Source organism: Thalassophryne amazonica, chromosome 7 (assembly GCF_902500255.1).
Source record: "Thalassophryne amazonica chromosome 7, fThaAma1.1, whole genome shotgun sequence".
NCBI lineage: Eukaryota > Metazoa > Chordata > Actinopteri > Batrachoidiformes > Batrachoididae > Thalassophryne > Thalassophryne amazonica.
Genome location: NC_047109.1, coordinates 111659035 through 111683097, shown reverse-complemented (window position 1 = coordinate 111683097; position 24063 = coordinate 111659035). Strand labels below are relative to the sequence as shown.

The 24063-nt window shown below is 38.6% G+C and overlaps 1 protein-coding gene across 1 annotated transcript; it reads left to right on the top strand.

Annotated features, from left to right (window-relative positions):
* Window positions 1-285: 285 nt before the first annotated feature.
* On the top strand, window positions 286-22089 carry ttk (ttk protein kinase). The gene is given in 27 exon segments (XM_034175365.1): window positions 286-375; window positions 475-697; window positions 5894-5997; window positions 6114-6257; window positions 7032-7146; window positions 7252-7327; window positions 8487-8546; window positions 8548-8597; window positions 9786-9873; window positions 10024-10123; window positions 12139-12364; window positions 14673-14779; window positions 15432-15575; window positions 15650-15702; window positions 15704-15823; window positions 16819-16886; window positions 16888-16980; window positions 17169-17259; window positions 19414-19506; window positions 19634-19791; window positions 20080-20231; window positions 20320-20444; window positions 20698-20772; window positions 20881-21057; window positions 21146-21242; window positions 21332-21417; window positions 21515-22089. Coding segments are annotated over 27 exon segments (3003 nt in total). The 5' UTR covers window positions 286-287; the 3' UTR covers window positions 21605-22089.
* Window positions 22090-24063: the final 1974 nt, after the last annotated feature.

Genomic DNA, 24063 nt, shown 5'->3' with positions numbered 1-24063 from the left:
TGTGAGCAGTCTAAGGCACACCTGTGCACTAATCATGGTGTCTAATCAGCATCTTGATATGGCACACCTGTGAGGTGGGATGGATTATCTCAGCAAAGGAGAAGTGCTCACTATCACAGATTTAGACTGGTTTGTGAACAATTTTGAGGGAAATGGTGATATTGTGTATGTGGAAAAAGTTTTAGATCTTTGAGTTCATCTCATACAAAATGGGAGCAAAACCAAAAGTGTTGCGTTTTATTTTTGTTGTATGTGTTTACAGTAGTTTAATTGTTTAACCTTTTCAGATGGAGGAAGAGGAGCATACAGATAGAAAGCAGCGGCTTGCCATGCTTTGTCAAAAGATCAACAATCTTAAAAAGTGTCTCAATGAAGGTATTTTTTTTTTTTTAATAAAACATATTATGCACCACCATGCCTTTCATCAACATTAAAGCTAAATAAGATGCCTCACACTTGTTTGTTTGCTTTCAGATGACACGGACAATGTTAACCAGGTCATCGACTCTGTCTCGCCTGATGCCTGCCACTCATACCTGTTAGACCTGGAGAAGAAAGGAAACCCTCACTTGGATCATAGCCATCTCACCAAACTTCTAGGCTACTACACAAGAGCATTCTCTAATATGCCGCTGCAAAAACACTGTCAAAATGAGAGCTATGCCAGGATGTTGGTCAGATTTGCAGAGCTAACAGCGTGAGTAACTGACCGATGAGGTGTAATTCAAGATTTTTCTGCTCTTTCGCATTTACTTGCACATTCATCAGGCTATTTAGAGGGGATTTGAAATTAGATGACTCCTAAAATTTAGAGAGTTGTAATACCAGTAGAATATGGCATTATGCATTGACATTATGATATGATAAATATTTATAATTTGGAGTGTTGGCAAAGCATATCAAATAATTTGTGTTGATGTTGAAGATGAAAATAGTCCCTAGACAGGCCCCAAGGCTTGCACAGTCTGTGTTCATCTCACACACTCACACGCACAGGTTTTACTTCTTTTTTGGTCTTAAAGGATTAAAAAAAAACCTTGAAGTAGTAGTACTCTGCTTTCCGTGTAGTAGAGTAAAGGTAAGAAGACATTGCTATTTACGTTGTCATTACACACACACAGACAGTGGGTGCTAAAAGTGTGCATTATGTTAACTCTGCAGTGTTGCTGATTTACCATTTCTGAGAACAGTTTTCTATAACTGATTTGAAGTTTAATAAAAAATGTACTGAGCAAAAACAATATTGCAAGCACCTGCAATCTGAAGAAGCTATTACTGCCTTAAAAAAATGATTTACTGTTACAGGATTGGAATCCTATTTACAATAAGCAAGATGCGAATTTAGCATATTCTGAATTTGAAAACATATTTCTCAATGTATGAGTATATAACAAAAATTGTCCAATTATACAGTATAATAAAAATAACTATAAAGCTAACCCATGGATAACAAAAGGTCTTCAAAAGGCTTGTAAAAAGAAAAACATGCTATACAGAGAATTCATTAAAAGTAAATCAAGAGAGGCAGAGGTTAAATATAAGGACTGTAAAAATAAACTAACCACTGTTATGCGGAACTGTAAAAAATCATACTTTGGAAAAATACTAAATGAAATAAACGATATAAAGGAATCATGGAAAATATTGAATAGTATTATAGCAAATAAACCCAAATCAAATAACTATCCAACATACTTTACTTATGACAACAAAGATGAATATAACATGAGCCAAGTAGCGAATAGTTTCAATAAATTTTTTGCTAATGTTGGGCCAGATCTGGCAGCTGAAATGCCACACAGTACATGGGGAAAATCAGCAATTAGTCGCCAGAAATCCGCACACGTTTCTCAGCCCAGAAAATGAAAGGGAAATTATTAACATAGTACATGTAAAAGTAAAAAGTCAACGGATCATAATGAGGTACATATGTCCTTAGTAAAGCAAATAATTACTGAAATCGTAAAACCATTATCATATTTTTAACAAATCATTTCAAACTGGGATTGTTCCTAACAGTATGAAAGTGGCAAAAGTGATACCTTTATTCAAATCTGGTAGCAAGAATCTTTTTACTAACTACAGGCCTGTGTCTCTATTGTCACAATTTTCAAAGATACTGGAAAAACTTTACAACAGCAGACTGGATAAATTTATAGATCAACACAACTTGCTTGATGAAAGTCAGTATGGTTTTAGAGCAAAAAGGTCCACGACACTGGCATTGCTCGATTCCATAGAAGAGATTAATAAACATGTGGACCAAAGGGTAATAGTTGCAGGTTTATTTATTGACTTAAGAAAGGCTTTTGACACAATTGATCAGAATATATTATTTCAAAAGTTGAAACTGTATGAGATCAGAGGGGTTGCTAAGAGTTGGATTAAAAGATACTTACAAAACTGAAAGCAGTTTGTTAAACTCGGGGAATACTGTTCTTCATGTCTGGACATCATTTGTGGGTTACCACACGGTTCTGTTTGGGCCAAAAATTATTTATTTTATACATTAATGATTTATGTAAAGTCTCATATCTGGTTAAAACTGTCTTCTTTGCAGATGACACAAACCTGTTTTGCTCAGGGGGAAATCTGCAACAATTATTATCTGATTTAGGAACTGAAATGATAAAGATAAAGAGATGATTTGATATTAACAAATTATCATTAAATTTGTCTAAAACTAAATTAATGTTATTTGGAAATTATAAAAGAGACAAACAAATTCAGTTAAATATACATGGGGTAAACAGAGCGTGTCAAAGAGAATAAGTTTTTAGGTGTCATTATTGATGAAGAAATTAATTGGAAAGCGCATATTCAGCATATTCAAATGAAGGTATCAAAGAGTATTGCAGTATTAACTAAAGTAAAGCATGTTCTTGATTGCAGAGCATTACATACTTTGTATTGTTCATTGGTTGCACCCTACTTGACTTATTGTGCTGAAGTTTGGGGCAATAATTACAAAACTACATTGCAACCATTATTCATTCTTCAAAAAAGAGCATTAAGGACAATTCATAATGCAGGTTATCGAGACCACACCAACCCATTGTTCATTAAATGTCAAATATTAAAACTTAATGATATGATTTCATTCAAAACTGTTCAATTAATGTACAAAGTGAAAAATAAACAAGTGCAATTTAGAATTCAAGAATATTTTACTGAGAGAGAGGGAAAATAACATTTACGGGGCTTGTATCATTTTAATATTGCTGGTGCTCGGACGACGAAGAAAGGTTTCTGTGTCTCTGTGTGTGGCCCTAGATTATGGAATAACCTGACGGATGAACTCAAACGATGTTTAAAAATCAATATTAAAAAAAAATGTTTTCAAGATATGTATCTAATGAAGTACGATGAGTTTTGTGTTGTCACTGACAACACAAAACAGTTTTTTTTGTGTGTGTGTGTGTGTGTGTGTCCAGGATTCTAGCTAGGATAAAATTTTAGCATAGTGGTAATGTTGAGGGAGTGAAGCGGCCGGGGGGTGCGGAAGGGGGGGAAGCTTTTGAAAATTCAAACCTAAAATTGGCCGTTCTAGGGTACCCAAAGGGAAAAGCTAGGTACGACAGCCCAAGTCCCTTCATGTCCAGAAGGCTGGGGAAGTTTGTTGAGTGGGCAATCTCATTCTGGGTTAGCCAGTACATGGCCCTCGGTGAGGCAGTCGGAGTCCGTGGACATTTTTAAGTCAAGACTTAAAACCTATTTTTATTCTTTTTCTTATGAGTAGTTTTTATTTTGTTATGACTTATTCTTTTACTTCTGTTTTTAATTAGGTATTTGAATTTTTTTATTTTTATTTATTTATTTTAATTTTTTTATGTTGAACTGTTCTGTGTGAGGCACCTTGAGATGACTTTTGTTGTAATTTGGTGCTTTATAAGCTGATTAAATTGAAATTGAACAACATTTTATTGAGTCTTAAAGTAAATAAATATGAAATTGGTTACTGGATCCTTAAACTCTGGACATAATAACTCTACATGGTGGATCCTTGATCTCTGGACATAAACAGAAATAAAATGTTAGTTTTTGTTCAAAAGCATTTCCTTTCAGATATTATTATTGGCATGAATGTATTTCCATACATATGAGCTGAGCTCTTGCAGCTGTGCTGCAGGTCAGGTTTATAAAGAATGCAGGACGTCTCATTTTTGGAGGGAAAAAAACATTTTAGTTGATTGTAGTTTATTGTCTGTATTGCAACGTTTGTAAGAGGTGTCATTTTATTTAAAGCGGCGATTCCTTTTGAAGTTATTAATACCGACCGGACTCTTTCTCAGCAAAGAACGGCGCAGTGTTTAAAGCTATGCCAACGGAACGGAGGACGATTCTCGTTTCTCGACTGCAACAAGACAAGAGGCCCAGTTAGTGACTTTAATCCACACAAAAGTGACTCATGATATTTGAATGGCTTTCAGAGGGGTTAAGAATTGGACTTACCACTTCTGAAGAGCAGCAAATCAAAGAGCCACGAGCCATTGAATCGAAGCATTGCTTAGATTCATGCTTCAAACTGGACTCGCGCTGCAGAAACGTTTGATTACAGATGCTGTATTGAAAATAAGCGTAACGGTCCAAAATTATAGCATAACGGGCCGTAACGTAAGTTTGGGCTAGGTAGAACCCTGGTATCTATGTAGATGAAGACACAGTGTTCACTAGATATGTTTATGATAATGGGATTTGAGTTTGTGTTGTTAAATGTGTTTGTATCATGGCCCAAGCAGAGGGTCACCCCTTAGAGTCTGGTCTGCTTGAGGTTTATTTATATATAATATATATTATATTATATATATATATATATATAATATATATAATATGGGGTGGGCGTTTATAAGCTTTGCTTCTGCTCACCCCCTTTTTGGTCACACGTCACTGTGGAATTGTCTTGTGTATCAGTTTTTGTTATTGTCGTGTTTGTGTGCCAAAATAAATAAATTCAATTCAATCTAATATTACCTTCTGTAAAGTGCCTTTGATTTATTTATTTATTGACAGGGGCAATGCAATCAAACATAGTTACAAAACAAAGCTTGCAGCTGATGCAATGCACACAGAGTATAGCTCCTGCTAATTTTCAACTCCTGTCCCTGGTTGAGCTTTTCTACACTAACAAGACATCATCTAAATACAAATTCATTTACATGAGAACATTTCATCTATAAATAACAGCGCAGTTCAAAGTTCATCACTCACCCATCTCATTCATTCAGTCTCACACATGGGTGCAGTTTTGGTTTATTGTAAACCAAGATTTAAGTTTGGATGAGAACAATTTAAACTCACTGATGGACTTAATTTCTGTGGGCAATGAGTTCCAGAGTTTACAGGTTTTATAAGAAAAGGCCGACTGTCCAAATGATGTTCTACACTTGGGGATAGTACAGTTGTGGTTTAAGCACTGTGTGTTGTCCTACTGCTGCTTGGTCTCTGCACAACTGTACTGAGTAATTCTGGAACCAGATTATTGTAACATTTGAAAAATAATTTGAGAAAGCACAAATTGCTGAAAGTATCAAAACTTAATAAATTATATTTCTTGAGAATTTGACAGTGATGAAAACGGATAGGTTTTCTGTTCATAATTTTCATAGCTTGATTATAAAGTGAACCAATGCACTTTGTAGCTGAGGGAACTGCCTGGGCCCATGCTATCATGCAGTAGGATATATGTGAAAATATCATCCCATACATGTACAGCAGGGCCGCCTGGTTTGGAATGTAATGTCTGATAAGTTTAAAACAATTTGGGTTTCTTTGTATTGTTTTCAATATCTTTATATGTCCATCAAATTTTAGCTGTGATAAAAGTCATTGTGATACATTTTGAGAAGATGACCGAGTGGGACTTTTTCACCAACTCTGTTTTTGCTCTCAATAGAATTCAAGATGTAAATGCAGAAGCAAACTTCAATGTGGCACGATCACACAGCCAGAACTTCACATTTGTCCACATTGCCCATGCACAGTTTGAGCAGTCCCAAGGTTTGACTTTTTTGTGTATTATTAGTATTATTATTATTATTGTCAGTAGTCGTAGTAATAGCAGTATTAATTTAATTACTTGTCTTCACTTGGGCTGCTTTGTCCTTTATTTCCAGGCAACGTAAAGAGAAGCATTCACATATTACAGAATGCACTTGAACTGGGGGCCAAACCAAAGGAGCTTCTGGAAGCTGCCTTACAGAAGCTACGGATAAATAAATCACCCGACATCTGTTCAGATGATAAAGAAAATGTACCAAGTCAGTATATGACATTGATTTACTCTCTGTACTAATATATGCATGTAGTTGTTTTTTGGATTGGTTTGCGGATGTGTAGAAAGTCATTGGTTATTATTACAAGTGTGGTCCTTATTCCAGTCCAAATATCCATATTAGACTTGATTTGGCCAATTTATGGTGGATCATGTTGCCTTAATGAAGTTTGATTCATATCCACGGCTTGAAACATTTTATTTCAGGTTCATTTCTCTGTTACACTTGTAATTTTTTAAGATTCTATTTAAGCTCGCTGCTGTATCTGAAAATGAGAAACTGCTGACTATATAGGTTTTAAATTTTAAAGCGTCAGATTACTTGTGTACTGCTGTGACAATAGTCATAGTTTCAATTGTTATAGGAAATTCAATTTGTCACAAAATAAAATCTACTGCTCTTCAAGAAGTAATATGACATTTTGTAAATGCGTATAGAGATGAAGTTGTATAGTAAAGCAAAATAATAAAAAAAAAAAAGATTTTACTCGGTTTCCCTGTTGGTATTATTTAACTGTCAACTGATTTTTTTAATATAAATGGAGGATGTGTTTAATATAAAGGATGTGCAACAGTTTAAAAGTCTTGACATCTGACTCAGTATCAGCATGTGTTCAAAATGAAGGACATGGGTTAATTTTTTTTATGATTAGTACACCTTTTATAGCATGTAGCCAATACTAACTTTTCAACAATTATTATTTGTCTGTTAGTGAGGTCTGCTGATGTGATATTTGCTATTTTTGTGCTTTCTCAGCAGTGTTGCCCAGCAGTAATTTTCATGATTCTACCAAAAAAGCTTCTGAATTTAAAAAAGTAAGCAGGATATCAGATGGGACAGAAGACTTGCCATTCTCCATGAGTTTTGGTTCAGGGTAAGACAACTTGGTATTAAAGTCAGCAACTTGGTATTAAAGTCAGCTTTTCTTGTGTTCATACAATGTAACATCTTTTAGTAATCTTTCCCCTTACGGCAACAGAACAGAGTCTCTTGGATCATCAGGTGACCATGTCACAGGTCGGTGTGGATCTCGACGCAAGAAAACAGTTGGTTTGGTGAGAGATCAAGTTCACTTTATTTTACATTATAGTAACTGAGCTGACACTTATCCAATGTGACATACATGAGAAATCACAATCAATCTAATCAATTAGGAATACTGTCCTTATGTACACAACAACCACCAACTAATGGTGTAAAACACGTAAGTAGATATCAAACAGTGAAATTGAAGACAATGAAAGGTAGAGAGAGAAAAGAAGTGCATGGTAAATGCGAGTTAGGCATTAGAGTTGTTAGAGATGTTAGAAGAGGAGGTACTTTCAGCAGACCTGGGTTTTTGACAGCATCCTGATGGTAGAGAGGTACGCGTCTGGTCTGATAGCATTTGGTAGATGACACCACCATTGGGAGACCACTACCTTGAGTGTAGGAACGGTAGTGCCAGACGCCACTCTTTGGGGGAGTGTAGCAGCCCGAGGGTTAGTATGTGCATTTATGGGAGCATTTAAGTAGAGTTGAGCAGACCCAGTAGTCACTTTGTCGGACAAGTAAACAGTGGCGATTTGAATTTGGTGCTTGTGACAATGGGTAGCCATTGGTGTTTGATCAGGGGTGGGTAAAGTACGCTTTTGGGTTGATCAAAAACTGGATGCAAGGGCCTCACCATGCAAACTGGAAGTCCATTAAAGGGTGTTACAATAATCGAGGCAAAAGATAATTATGGCCTGTAACAGGACCTGGGTGGAATATAGAGTTGGGTATGGCTTGATTTTTCCTTATGTTACGGTAAAGAGTGCAAATGCCTTGGAGACAGAAGTGACGTGAACAGATAAGAATAGTTCTGGTCAATCATGACACCTAGATTTCTTGCCACACTCATTGACATGATAGAGAGACAAAATTTATGTTAATAATTTGTGATGTATAGATTGTTTATCTTGAAAGATCAGGAGTTCTCTCTTGGAGGGATTTAGGTGAAAGGTGATGTTCCTTCCATGAAAGGACTATTCAGTGTCTGCGCTGAGACTCTGGTCATTTGACAGGAAAAACAATACAGTTAGCTGTCATCTGCATATCAGTTTTGCTAAGTTGTATTTAGTTTAACCTTTCTGCTTGATGTGAATATAGTTACTATTAAGTAAAAGCTGAACATCTATGCTGAAAACTGTCTTGATTGTACTGTAACTGTAGGTTTTGCTGTTTTAATTCCAGATTGGGAGAATTTCTTTCTCCATCCCAGAGAAAGATGATGATGATGATGTTTGAAATTAATGGGAAGCCTGCAAAGAAAACTGGTACATTAATTCCTGCATGTTCTTCCAGGTAGATATGTATGTTCTGTGTAATTGGTTGTTTTGTGGGTCAAAATCAGTAGCTCCTTGTTTATGTAATTTATCAAGAAAAAAATGTGTTCTCTGGTTACACCTTCTCAAATGTGAGGATTCGTTCCCTTTTTCCATTTTATGTAATTGTAAATTGAATATTTATGATTCAATCAGTCTATTTAAAGACGTTGCATTGGGCAACAGTAACAGATTTTTATTTTTAATATATTTTACTTCTGGCATTAGATGAAATGTCTAAGCAATAAGTCAGGGAAAAAAACAATAGTTTATTACATAAATGTAATTGTTAGTTGCTGTGTATAATGTAAGACAGCATGTTTTTTCTGCTAATGAGTCTGTAAAATGTTTGTCTGTAAAGAGTTTATTTACCAAATAATGTCAACTGTGTAGTCATTGTTAAATGTGAAACTGTATGTCATACATTATTCTTGACTACAGTCAGAAGCACTGGAAATAACATATCCTGAAGTCGATGTTCGTTCATTTCCAGAATTCCAAGGTCAATTTGCTGCAGGAGTTCCTCAAGTGTTTTTTTTCCACCCCATTTAATTTTTGTGTTTTAATGAAGAAGTATGTTGTTGAATTGTACTTCTGTCAGACTTCTGATTTCATCCTTGTTGCAAATTATTCAATTCACGGCATTTTTATCTCCCCCTACCCCATCAGCAAGCAGATATATAAATATGGTCATTTTGGTTTGCTTATGTAGACAACACATGAAATAATGATAAATTCATGAAATTTTTTGGTGTAGTCTAGAGATCACCAACCCTGCTCCTGAAGAGGACCTCTCCTGGATGGAGCAGGTGATCTTCATGAGCAGGGTCTACTTTAGGCTGCTGTAGTAGATGTAATTAGATTGGGCGGCTGATTGTGATACAAATAGTAATTTTCTTTTAATTGAAAAATGACTTCCATTGAAAGATGAGAGATGGGGAAATTTTCATCATACTAGTCTCCATCTCTGCTGATGTGGCTTTGACTTATTTGAAAATGGTACATAAGGCACCTTATTGGTCTTCCAAGAGCACTTGGATCTGGAATCTACAGGATGGTGTAGCTGGGCTGTGTTTTTTAACATTTTGATTATTGGTCAACATGTCATTTTATTTTTAGACATTTTATTTTTAGACTTTTTTTTTACTTGTTTTTGTCTTGTTCCTAGACAAACATCTGGTTCAAACATTAGCATGATGCCTGGGTTATCCTCCTCCAAGAAAAATGCTCTACCTGGAGATTCGGTTTACCTTCAGGTGAGTATTATCAAGTCCATCTGATGTTCTGCAATATCAGAAGCCACAAGGTGGAGTCACTTGTCAATGTTCTTAATAAGTGCTCTTAATTGGAGAGAAGTGGGAGCTGAGGGAAGACGTGTTAAATCTTCTTTTGTTATTGCTTTCCAGCTACAAACTGTCACTCCAGAGCAAGGCCATTTAGACAACCAAGCACTGACAGACTCGAGCACTACATTACTCAACATGCGAGACTCTTCTAGAATGGAAGGTAGTGTATGTTTTGACAAAACATTGTTCAGCATATTGTTTCCTCTAAAATATGTTTTACAGGTGCACTGGTACACTCTGGAAAAGCAGTCCCTCAAATTCACTGTAGTCCTGGAATGATTGGATATATCACGTGAGCGTATAAAAGAATACCTAAAGACTAGTAACAATCAGTTTTATCACCATTACATACTACATGGCTGCAAAGGATGTATTTGGGTATAAGCAAAATATAATTGCATATTTATTGTCAGAATCACACCCGTCATCACTGGTAGATCTCTGAGTGCATGTGCACCCACTTTTTACTTGAAAGTTTTAACTCCAGGCACCCCGGTGAAGCACTTCAAAACAATGGAAGCCCAAGCCAGATGTGACCTGTGGGTTCCTAAACAGCAGCCCTGATTCAGGTGCTGCACAGCAGCTGACTTAACAAACCGCTGTCCATCACATTAAAGAATCACAAAGATTTATACCTTTTGCTTTCCCCATTGATCTTTGCCTTCGGCAGTACAGTTGTCAGGTGTGAAATGTGTTATTAAGGAGGAGTTTCAAAGACTTTTTGTGTCACACAGACAGCAGTTCACAAAATGAATAACATCTACAGCACAATATGTTCCAGGAGGGGGGTGGGGTGATGAGGAGCAGTTCATTTGTATGACTTAATTTGTCAATAGTGGTCAAAATCTGTGAAATAGATGTCAGATTCTGACCTCTTCTATTGAAAGGCTATCACAGCTGCAGTGCTGATGCAAACACTGCTGATGCTATATATATATATATATATATATATATATATATACGTGGTGTGTCCATAAAGTAACGGTCCTTTTTATTTTTTTTAAAAGCTATATGGATTTCATTCATATGTTTTTACGTCAGACATGCTTGAACCCTCGTGCGCATGCGTGAGTTTTTCCACGCCTGTCGGTGATGTCATTCGCCTGTGAGCACGCCTTGGGAAGGAGTGGCCCCGCCCCCTCGTCGGATTTTGACTTTTTTCGATCAGAATTTTTGCCTATCTCGGCTTTCAGTGCTTACCAGTCGAGTGAGTATAAGAGAACTTGTGGAGAGCTGGACATGTCCCAACTTGTCCTCTAACACTCCGAAACGGAGGTGTTCCTTTGTCTCGCTTCCAAAGCGAATCTGTCGTGATGCGCGAAGCCTCCACGTGACTTTCCATAACAAAATCTCTTGTTAAAAGTGAAATCTGCCAGAAAATGGCTGATGTCCAGCGCTTGTGATAACCAGAGAAGAGCACACGACGGTCTCGTATCCACAGAGCCATCAGCTTAGAAATGATCCGGTGGTTTGTGCCGCGTCATTGCAGCTCGGAGCGCGGCGCACCGACCGTCCTTAAAGGGGTCCTTAAACCTGTAGTAATAGTCCTTATTCTCTGTAAAGCCCGTAAAATTTTCACCAAAAGCCAGATAATTTTTCGAATGGTTTCCAGGTGCGAGTCTCTAACAGCTTCTGAAAAATTCAGATGGGAAAAAAAGTCCTTTTCATCCGCCATTTCCAGACAAATCAAAATCCGACGAGGGGGCAGGACCACTCCTTCCCAAGGCGTTGCTCACAGGCGAATGACGTCACCGACAGGCGTGGAAAAACTCACGCATGCGCACAAGGGTTCAAGCATGTCTGACGTAAAACATATGAATGAAATCCATATAGTTTTTGAAAAAATAAAAAGGACCATACTTTATGGACAGACCTCGTATATATGTATGTGGTGGAGACAAAACCTCACACATTGTGAAGAAATGTTGGTCGCTCAGACTGCAAATGTTTAAGAATCACACCTTATTTTTCTGGGTCAGGCTCAAAATGTCTCAGGTGCCCCTTATATATTTGCTTCTGGCCTGGCAGTTCTATCTCGCTGGCCAGGCCTGTACTATTAAACTTTAGTAAACACTGCTAGAGTAACGCTTGAACTACATGAACAATAATCTTTTGTGTTTCATGCATTTATAGCTTTGTTTTTTGTTTTTTTTTTTCTTTCTTTCTTTCTTCCAGATGTAACCTACAATTTTGACCAGGTGGTCAGTTCAAATTCACCTGAATCATGTTGGACATATCTGACAAATATGGAGAAGAGAGGCAGCCCTTACACAGACGTCAACCTCTGTAATAAGCTCAAAGACTGTTGTTCAAAAGTCTTCACCAGGCTGCCAATAAGACAGTACAGCAATAATGCAAGCTATGCCAGAATACTGGTCAGATATGCAGAACTCAAGGGTGAGTACACATTGGAAATATTAATTTTTAGGTTTTGTTTATGTTAGAGTTGAGCATTAGATGGTGTAACTGACTGTCTTGCTTTGACGTGCGTGGTGATGTTGAACATGAAATTTGAATATCAAAAGGTATCCCATGTAATAAAGCTGTTTTACAGAAACCATCTAATTGTGTAACATATTACAATGTGAAAGAACTTAGCACAATACTTGTATTTAAATATACTGTGTTCTGGTATGCAGCTGGTGATGCTGTCTGTTTAGACTTTTGCGTGGTTACGAGTCTTTCATGTAGTCATCCTAATGTTGTGACAGTGATTGCATGTTAATACACTCTTATATATGTGTCTGTCTACACCTTATAAGAATGAGCCTAACTTTCCATGTGTTAAGGTGAATTTGTGTGTATGCAAGTTGCATGAATGTACAGTTTGTGTGCATAAACAATTTACTACGGGATTAATAAAGTTCTTTCTTATGCTTATACAACCCTGGCAAAATTATGGAATCACCGGCCTCGGAGGATGTTCATTCAGTTGTTTAATTTGTAGAAAAAAAGCAGATCACAGACATGACACAAAACTAAAGTCATTTCAAATGGCAACTTTCTGGCTTTAAGAAACACTATAAGAAATCAGGAAAAAAATTGTGGCAGTCAGTAACGGTTACTTTTTTAGACCAAGCAGAAGGGAAAAAAATATGGAATCACTCAATTCTGAGGAAAAATTATGGAATCATGAAAAACAAAAGAACGCTCCAACACATCACTAGTATTTTGTTGCACCACCTCTGGCTTTTATAACAGCTTGCAGTCTCTGAGGCATGGACTTAATGAGTGACAAACAGTACTCTTCATCAATCTGGCTCCGACTTTCTTGATTGCTGTTGCCAGATCAGCTTTGCAGGTTGGAGCCTTGTCATGGACCATTTTCTTCAACTTCCACCAAAGATTTTCAATTGGATTAAGATCCGGACTATTTTTTGACCCTATGTGTCTTTTTGCAAGGAATGTTTTCACAGTTTTGCTCTATGGCAAGATGCATTATCATCTTGAAAAAGTGATTTCATCATCCCCAAACATCCTTTCAGTTGATGGGATAAGAAAAGTGTCCAAAATATCAACGTAAACTTGTGCATTTATTGATGATGTAATGACAGCCATCTCCCCAGTGCCTTTACATGACATGCAGCCCCATATCATCAATGACTGTGGAAATTTACATGTTCTCTTCAGGCAGTCATCTTTATAAATCTCTTTGGAACGGCACCAAACAAAAGTTCCAGCATCATCACCTTGCCCAATGCAGATTCCAGATTCATCACTGAATATGACAGTCATCCACAGTCCACAATTGCTTTTCCTTAGCCCATTCTAACCTTGTTTTTTTCTGTTTAGGTGTTAACGATGGCTTTCGTTTAGCTTTTCTGTATGTAAATCCCATTTCCTTTAGGCGGTTTCTTACAGTTCGGTCACAGACGTGGACTCCAGTTTCCTCCCATTTGTTCCTCATTTGTTTTGTTGTACATTTTTCAATTTTTGAGACATATTGCTTTAAGTTTTCTGTCTTGACGCTTTGATGTCTTCCTTGGTCTACCAGTATGTTGCCTTTAACAACCTTCCCATGTTGTTGTATTTGGTCCAGAGTTTAGACACAGCTGACTGTGAACAACCAACATCTTTTGCAACATTGCGTGATGATTTACCCTCTTTTAAGAGTATGATAATCCTCTCCCTTGTTGCAATTGACATCACTCGTGTTGGAGCCATGATTCATGTCAGTCCACTTGGTGCAACAGCTCTCCAAGGTGTGATCACTCCTTTTTAGATGCAGACTAACAAGCAGATCTGATTTGATGCAGGTGTTAGTTTTGGGGATGAAAATTTACAGGGTGATTCCATAATTTTTTCCTCAGAATTGAGTGATTCCATATTTTTTTCTTCTGCTTGGTCTAAAAAAGTAACGTTACTGAATGCCATTATTTTTTTTCCTGATTTCTTATAGTGTTTCTTAAAGCCAGAAAGTTGCCATTTGATATGACTTTACTTTTGTGTCATGTCTATGATCTGCTTTTTTCTACAAAATTAAACTGAATGAACATCCTCCGAGGCCGGTGATTCCATAATTATTGCCAGGGGTTGTATGTGTGGCAACACTATGACTCTATGTGCACAGTGTGCTAGAAGTAATGATGTGTATGATATCACAAATGGTTGTGAGAAGTTGTATTAGTGCCACATATCCACAAAACTCTAACTGTGATAAAGGCTGTTGTAGCCAAAATGCATCATTATAGTATTTATTTCTTCTGTAGAATCGAAGACCCAGATGAAGCACAAGATCACTTCATAGTCGCCCGATCCAACTGCAAGAACTTTGCTTTTGTTCATATAGCACATGCACAGTTTGAAGTGTGTCAAGGTAAGATGTTGTACTGCATGTAATTGGGCACTGCAGTCTCGTTTGAGGGCAGGTGCTAAAGGGGTAAGATATGACGCAATATGATGTAATTTCTCTACTTCCGGGGTACCAACACGGCATTTTCAATGGGGTTTTGGGCAAATTACATGCAAACAAAGTAAAAATGCAAAGAAAAGTGACAATGCAGTGGAAAGTGGACATGTGTTGCATTTTGTTTATGATCCGGAGCACAAACATGTCGAGGCGGTTTTGCAGGTAAGAGAACGAGCTACTCTGGTTAGCTGTGTAGGCTAACACTTACCGACACAACGTCTCCCATCTGCCTCACCTTTTCTTCTCCACTGGAAACTAAAATACTTTTCACGACTGCTTCAGTGATTGCAGCCAAAACAAAACAGTACACCATTTATCCATGTGAAGGTATTACTGTGTATATATTGCGCAGCAGAGCGGAGGTCCCTGTAAGTGGTCAAATCCGTGATATAATGCAGGGTTCAAACGAGACTGCAGTGCCCTATAACACACTCCAAGAAGACAGTTTTCATTTATAACTCCACTTGTGTTTAACTAACCTATTTTAAAAGTGATTTAAATGTAAAATTGCACAAATGTACAAACTCTATTTTTTTTTTTTCTTTTTCCTGTTTTTAAGGTAATGTGATGAAAGCAATGTCCATACTGCAGAAAGCCCAGGCATTAAATGCAAGACCATCTGAGCTTCTGGATGTGGCTATACATAACCTTAAAGCTGGCGAAAAACAGTTAGTGCCCACAAAGGAAAGCGAAGACTCCATAGGTAGGTTGAGTCATTTGTTGTAAAGTTCCAAGAACTGCTGATAAAGTTCTTTAATTCCGACAATCTTTCATTAGAGCTTCCGGCTCATCTTCCAGTCAGTGCAGCGACTTGTGAGGGGAACTATGACCTTTCAGGTGCCGCCTGTCGTCTCTGTGAGTCAGGCTGTGGAGCAGCCTAAACCTGCCAGCAAGGAGCCACACTCAGTGTGGAAGGCGCCGGCTCTCAGTAGCCGATATGTTTTTCCAGAGGTCTGTTCATTTTATTATTTATTTTTGTACATTGCAAGGAAAATGCCATTCAATTAACTGGCAAGAAACTTAAAAATGTACCCAACTAACCACTTGTAATGGGTCTCAGTTCAAAACTGAGAGAATTACTGCAAAGTTGCATTGTTTAACTGTAAATGAAGACCTAAGTGACAACTGGGCAAACAATGCGCATCATGGGAGTTAGCAAGTTGTGTTATTGCCTCAACGTTTTGATCAAATATATTTTGCTGACATTTCAACTGAAGATTTGTAAAAGCTTTTTGTGTAATTTGGGGAGGTGATGGTCTAGTGGTTAAGGTGTTGGGCGTGAGACCAGAAGATCCTCGGTTTAAATCCCAGCCTCACTGGAAAATCACTAAGGGCCCTTGGGCAAGGTCTTTAATCCCCTATTGCTCCCAGTGTGTAGTGAGCAGTGTGGCAGCACCTGCACATTGGGGTGAATGTGAGGCATAATTGTAAAGCGCTTTGAGCGTCTAATGCAGATGGAAAAGCGCTATATAAATGCAGTCCATTTACCATTTAAATTGACAGTACAGATAAATTGTACCGAAAATGTTTCAGATGTTCAGAATTGATATGTATGAGGGGAAAAAAATCTATATATTTAACATGATTAATGAGATTTAGCTGAATTTTCTTTCGTATGGTGTTAGTGGCTCGCACTCTTGTTTCACAGCAAGAAGGTCCTGGATTCAAATCTGCTAATGCCCAGTTTTCTTCCTGTGTAGAGTTTACGTGCACTCTCTGGGTCTGCATGGGTTTACTCCCAGTACAGCGGTTTCTGCCCACCATCAAAAACTTGCACATCAGGTTCTGGAGTTGTCATATGGCATTAAAATAAACCAAACTTGTGGTGATCCTGTGCAAATGGGAACAACTTTAAAAAAAAAAAAAAAGTGTATTTTTTTAGTATAGATCTTTGAAAATGGAGCAGATTCTCATTTTGACATCATTTTATGTCACTTTTGACCTAGGATAAGCATAAGACGCCTGTTCCTCGGGTGCTGGAGTCTTTCCCCACTCCATCCATCCCTCTGCATCCAGGCCAACCCCCCTACAGTCTGCAAGACTCCGAACACCTTCAGAAACCTCTGTGCTCTCAGGTGTTATTTTGATGTCTCTTGGTGGAGGAAAATGTTATGTAAAGATGAGAATTTAAAAAGTATGCCTGCTATAGTTTTGACTTCAAAATATTTCTGTTGAGATGAAAGTAGACTGAAACTGAACTCTGTGGAATTAGTTTTATATACACAGGTATATTTTATCAGTTCTTCATTTATTTATTTTTTTTTGTTCTTGTTTTGTGAGCAGATACCCTGAACAGTCCTAACTCTGCAGCAGCAGCACACAGAGCTGGGCCCACACAGCAGCCCGTCACACCTTTAACCCAAGCGTCATGTACCCAGGCCCCACAGGTACGCAGTATTCATGCTGTAGTTTTGCCATCATTGTAATGTGGATACTGACACTGCAACCCACCACCCCCGTGTTACCAATATCCTTGATGTGTCTCATCAACCTGACAATGCCAAACTACAATAGATGATCCATCCATCCATTTTCTCCCGCTTTATCCGGAGTCGGGTCGCGGGGGCAGCAGCTCAAGCAAAGCCGCCCAGACCTCCCGATCCACACACACCTCCCGAGCTCCTCCGGGGGAACCCCAAGGTGTTCCCAAGCAGCCGAGTAGATGTAGTCCCTCCAGCGTGTCCTGGGTCTTCCCCAGGGCAATAGATGATACAATAGATGATATTTACAAAATTGCAATACCTGGCTGTTGGTGATTAGCATTAGTTGAATCACTGGAAGGTAAAATAAGATTTAGTTCAATTGCTGCCATTATAATTACATTTGATGAACATTATCCCAGATATGCTTTGGTAAATTACATTATTATTTCATTAATTAATTTATTATTTAATATGTTTTTATGCCATTGATATAAAAAGTAATGGTAAAGGGTAAGGCTCATGCTTCTCCCCCCCCCCCCCCCTTTTTTTTTTTTTTTTTTATCAGAGCTTTGGGGTGCTAGTAGGGCCACACCATGATGAGGTAGGGTGGCCAGTTTCCTTTCCATGCCCCCAGTGTACATGCAGTCATCCACTTTCAGAAATGCTAGATAGCCACACATAAAAGTGTTTGTAAAACACATAAGAGTTTTACAAACATTATTTGAAACTTTTCTTTCAGTCTGCTCTGAGTGTCTCTGTGACTATCCTTGCTGATGGTTAAACTAAAAACAGGGCTGCAATTAATAACAAACAGTAACACCCCCCCCCACACACACACACAAAATACACCTAAAATCTCTTTCTGAGGATGGCATGATATGCTCATAAAACCTTGTTACTGCTCAATCAGGTCATGATTGTTCCTGCTCAGAGACAGGAAACCAGGAGCGAATCCAGACCAAAAGAGGATGTTGTGAAGGGCATTTCCCCCCCCCCCCCCCCCCCCCCCCCCAACACCCCTTGATTAACGGTCTACTTTTGAATGCATTTTTCATACTACTACTACTAATAATAATTTTAACAACTAAAGTGTTTAATCTGTATTTATCAAGGCCTAAGTTTTATGATAGTTCTGCACTAAGTTTAGTTGATGAGCCATATAAAATAAATTTACTTAATTTAAATGTTATGCATAAATAAAGTGGAATGTGAAGTAGTATCTTTTTTGTAATGTACTTGTAATGTCTAAGCTCGGGCATTACTGGCTCTGTTTAGGTTCTAGATTTAAAATCAGGTCCATTAGGATGAGGGAAGCCAAAATTATGAAACTGGCTATGCTCTTGTGGTTAGTAATCTTACGAAACAACAACCTTAACCCTAATAACAACATGTAGGTTGCGATATAAATTTTGGTTAAAGGCAAAGAAAAGGTGAAAATGTGCAAAGAAAATACAAATAAACACACATTAAGCAGTACAACTAAACTGAGGGGTGAAAAGGTAAGAAAATTGTCATTTAAAAAACACACACACAGAATGCATCCCTGGGCATCAAAAACCCCAAATTTTCTTGGACCTTAAGCAGACCCCAGAACCCTTGCTGACAAAGGTTCACAGATTTTAACTGGTGAAATGAAAGAAATGCCGTCCCCTTAAATGTGTTTATCCTGAAGTATTTAAATAATCTGCAGATGAAAGTCTTTCTATAACATTAGAAAAGAGCAGCAATGGTTAGTGAGTGAAATATAATCATGTTCAGCGAGAGAACAATTTGCTGTTTCCTTGGCTGTCTCCACTTTGATTTACCTTCAACTCTAGGATGCAAACACAAGAGTTTCTATAAAAAGGTAGATGGTGAACTGCTTATGATTTGGCTGTGATGTGAAATTTTTTGTTTGTTTTTTTTGGCTTTAATCCCTGCTTCTTGCAACTAATATGAATTTTAATAAATGCTTTAAACAAATATAGTACATAGCTTATTGCCGAGGACCTACCATTGTCATTTTCACGGTGACAGGCAATGATTTTGTTGATGACCATACTGTAAAGGGCACTTGTTAAAGTTAATCAGACACGTTACAATGTAATCACCTGATTTTTGTTCCGAATCACATTTTAGGCGTCGTTTCCCACCTTGTCAAATGAATCCATCACCATTAAGGGCAAGCAGTTCTTTATTCTAAAAAAGATTGGACGTGGAGGATCCAGCAAGGTGATACATCCCCGGTTAATTTGTATGATCCAAAAATCATAATTTGATTTTCCAACCTCTTGTTTTAGGTTTTTTTTCCCCCCTTTGTTTTAACTATAGCATCAATGTTGTTGTTTGTTTTCACTAGGTCTACCAGGTCCTCGACCACAAGAAGCAGCTGTTTGCTGTGAAATACGTGGACCTTGAAGAGGCTGACGCTCAGACAGTCGAAAGTTACAAAAATGAGATTGAACACCTGAATCACCTGCAGCAGTACAGTGACCAGATTATCAAACTTTATGACTAGTGAGTACATTAAATGTTTGGGGAGGGGGAAAAATGGCCAAAGCTGTAAGCCACACAATAAATTACTTTTTAAAGAAATGACAAGAATGTAGAGGGAGATTTATTGGCCATTAACAAAAATTGATAAATAAATAAAAATTCAGCAGCGATGCAGATAAAGTATGCTGAGTATTAAAGTGATGCCAGTATTTCAAGGTTACTTTTAACTCTGATTTTTTTTTTCTCTTTTTTTTTTCTCTTTTCTAAATTTTCTCCCCACCTCCACCACGTGTCCTGGTGTCTTTTCAGTGAAATAACCAACAGCTACATCTACATGCTGATGGAGTGTGGGAACCTGGACTTGAACACTTGGCTTCGAAACCGCAAGACTGTGAATCCGCTGGAGAGGAAGTTCTACTGGAAGAACATGCTGGAAGCCGTCCAGACCATCCACAAACACGGTTCTGTATTGTTGCCAGTGTTCTAATTTTGTGATCTAAACTTTTGTTAGTCAAACTGATTTTCATTGTGTGACCATTTTCTGTGCAGGGATTGTCCACAGTGACTTAAAGCCAGCTAATTTTGTTATAGTCAATGCTTCCCTGAAGCTAATCGACTTTGGCATCGCAAACCAAATCCAGCCAGATGTGACGAGCATTATGAAGGATTCACAAGTAAGATTCGTGTCAGTGACAAGTCCTTAACATTTAGCCGGGGTGATTGGATGGAATGAAGTTAAAAAAAAAAAAGTGCCTGCATTAGATGGCAGGGACTACTATATACCTTGTACATGTGACTTTAAAAAGAGGGAACACATTGCATTTTGGATACTGGAAATCATTTTCCGTGTGAGGTTGCAACAAATTCAGTCTGAGCTCTACTCAGTCCACTTCATGTCTACAGTACATCTTTGTTTTCCCAATACAGGTAGGAACTCTGAATTATATGCCTCCTGAAGCCATCAAAGACACTTCATCCCAGACAGGAAAAGCACGCTCAAAGGTATTCAGTCAGTTCGGCAAGTGAAGAGCTGGTTTGTGTTTACAAAAGAGTTGGTATGCGCATAAAAGCTGCATATTTTTCTTGCTTTTCTCACACTTTGTTCTCTAGATCAGTCCCAAAGGTGATGTGTGGTCCCTTGGGTGTATCCTGTACTGTATGACCTATGGGAAGACTCCATTCCAAAGCATCACCAATCAGATTACCAAACTGCATGCCATCCTCAACCCTTCCCATGAGATTGAATTTCCTGACATTTCAGAGAAGGACTTGCTGGATGTATTGAAGGTGACTGTTTACAACTAAACAAAGAAAGAAAACCCCACTGCTTGGTTTTATTATTCAATATGCATGTGGTTGTTCCTCAATTTTCCAGAAATGCTTGGTGCGGAATCCCAAAGAGAGGATATCGATTGGCGAGTTGTTGGAACATCCATATCTCCAGCTGAAGCCACAACCACCACCTGAACCAGGTAAACACGTGCACCCACTGAATGCTGCAAAGTTAAAATATTTGTGACACGTTACTGACAGAACTGTGCTTAAATCACCTCCGTTTCAGAAAATCCATGTAACAGTGATTTAAAGAAAATCCTAACTGACCTCGCCGCCCTCCAGTCTCCAACCAGCATCGTCCGAGCCGCTAGTGTAAGCCTCTGCCACGCGTCTGTTCCCCCACCCCCACCCCCCAGTCTATAAATTCTTGAATACTAATTGTTTGTTTTTTTGTTTTATTTATTCACAGAACTTAGCAAAAATGTGCGGCAGCGGCAGAAAATTGGATGTTGCTGAATGTGTAAAATCTTCAACCGAACTGTCTTGGAAAATGCAATGATGTCTTTAATTATCTTACTTCTGCCAAGGACATGATGTTTTTAGCCCAGTTTGTCTGTTTATCAGGGTGTCTCAAAAACACAGGAACAGAGTTTAATGAAATTTGGTGCACATGTAATCTTTGAGTCAATGCAGTGCTCCAGGATTATTTTTAGGCGATATGTTTATAGTCATGTGTGCATGAAAGCGGTGCTCACATTAAATGATGTGCAGCAGAAAACACAGAGGGAAGCACTTCTTACAATCTTATGTCATTGCTTTCCTCCCAAGGAGTGCTACCCTCCATGTTTTCTGCTGCTGTTTATAGTATCCCCTACTGATTACATTGATATTTGTTTTTTTGGTGAAAACACTCCCCCATCTGCACTTCAGTTCAGTTAAGGACAATAAACGGAAAACTATTGGAGACTGGCAGTGGTATGTGCTCTCTAAATGGCCTTGAGCTACATAATATGTTCTTAAAATAAATGTTTTGTGTACAACCTACTCAAATAAACCTCCTGTATTATTTGGAGTTGGTTTATGTTTGTGGGGTTTTTAATTTCATGACTTGTATAGAGTGTGCAGTGGCAAACCTTGTCATGAAAAGGTTATCAATTTAATTTCAGTTTCAATTTTTCAATTTATCTTCATTTATATAGCACCAAATCACAACAAGGTTGCCTCAAGGCGCTTCACACAAGTAAGGTCTAACCTTGCCAAACCCTAGAGCAACAGTGGTAAGGGAAAAACTCCCTCTGAGGAAGAAACCTCAAGCAGACCAGACTCAAAGGGGTGGCCCTCTGCTTGGGCCATGCTACAGACACAAATTACAAAACAATTCACAAATGAATATACAGAAAATGCTGTTGGTGCACAGGACAGGAGGGTCTCCAGCACAAATACCACACCCATCTCTGGATGGAGCTGCACCTTAAACAGAAAAAACAGGATCAGGCATCAGAAAGACAAGAAATACAGTATAATTTGTCAGCATTAAACAACAGGAAATACTAAGGTGATCGCCGGCCACTAGCCCTAAGCTTCACTAAAAGACCCAGGATTTAGATAAACTTGAGGCCACGGCCCACTCTGCTTCCTAATAAAATTAATAAAAAGAGTGAAAAGCATAAAAACATACTATGCCAGTATGCTAGCCATACAAAAGTGAAAATAAGTGCGTCTTAAGTCTGGACTTGAAAGTCTCCACAGAATCTGTTTTATTGATGCAGGGAGATCATTCCACAGAACAGGGGCACGATAAGAGAAAGCTCTGTGACACACAAACTTTTTATTCACTCTAGGGACACAAAGTAGTCCTGTACTTTGAGAATGCCAAAGCCTGGGCCGGTGAGTAGGGTTTAATTAGGTCAGCTACGTAGGGAGGTGATAGTCTGAACAATTTTATAGGTTAGTAGCAGAATGATTTTTGTCAAAATAAATATTTCAAGAAGGGAATACCTTCCAAGTCCTGGAATCAGTGCTACCTGTGCTCCAGTCGCCATGTCCATTTGGAGTACAAACTCCATCTGTGCCAAATCAACATGTGGATCCATCCAGGATGCACTGTGGTCACCCCCAAATTAAAAACAGTCCAGCTAAAGAACTGAACAACATTTTCCAAGTGGAACATCTGTCATGGCAATCCCTTGGTGGTGAGGAAGATTGTCTCTTAATCAATTCCCGGATGGGATATTTACATCCAGGATTGATCCAGAGACACCTGTGCATCTGTTTAATGTGGGAATGTTGTATAGCGGCTTGCTCTGCATGGTTTTGTTTTGACTCCTCCCATTCACTCCCCTCGGGCGTGAGCTCATGATCTCCGGCTTGGAAGGCCGATGCTCTGACTAGTCAGCCAAAATCCCTGGCTCTGGCCTGAGTGGCCACAGAGGCCTGTTGACTACTATATACACAGTGACTCCTGGGCTCCGTCACAGTTGCACACTGACACAAAGTTTCTGTGAAGGCTCTCAGTTGTCCAGGTGGTTTCCATAGTAGAGAAGCTTGAATCTTCGACTGGACTGAGTTGCTTGTCGTGTCAAGCAACCCAGTCCAGTTGAAGATTCAAGCTTCCCTACTACACTGACACAAAGTCCTTGATAGATCCTTAGCCTGGTGCAATGGCTGGGAAATCCCAGACAACTGGCGTCTGAGGATCTACTTCCACCTTCACTGCCGTTGGCTTACAAGCAATCACCTCTGCCTGTTCTGCCATTGAAGACTCCTTGTTTCACCAGAGCCCCGTTACCCTTCTCATGTTCAGGGTTCCTGTTAGGCCTTCATGGTTACAGTAGCAGCCACAGGGCACACAAGGTCCCCACCATATTTCACCCCAACAAACGATCCCCTACTTGATTCGTAACCCATGTACATGTTATGACGTGGACAAGGGGTCGGATTCAGGAACATCCATCAAACAACAAAGCCAAATGTTTGTCACAGTGACAAGCAGTTGGCTTTGTTGTTTGATGGGTGTAC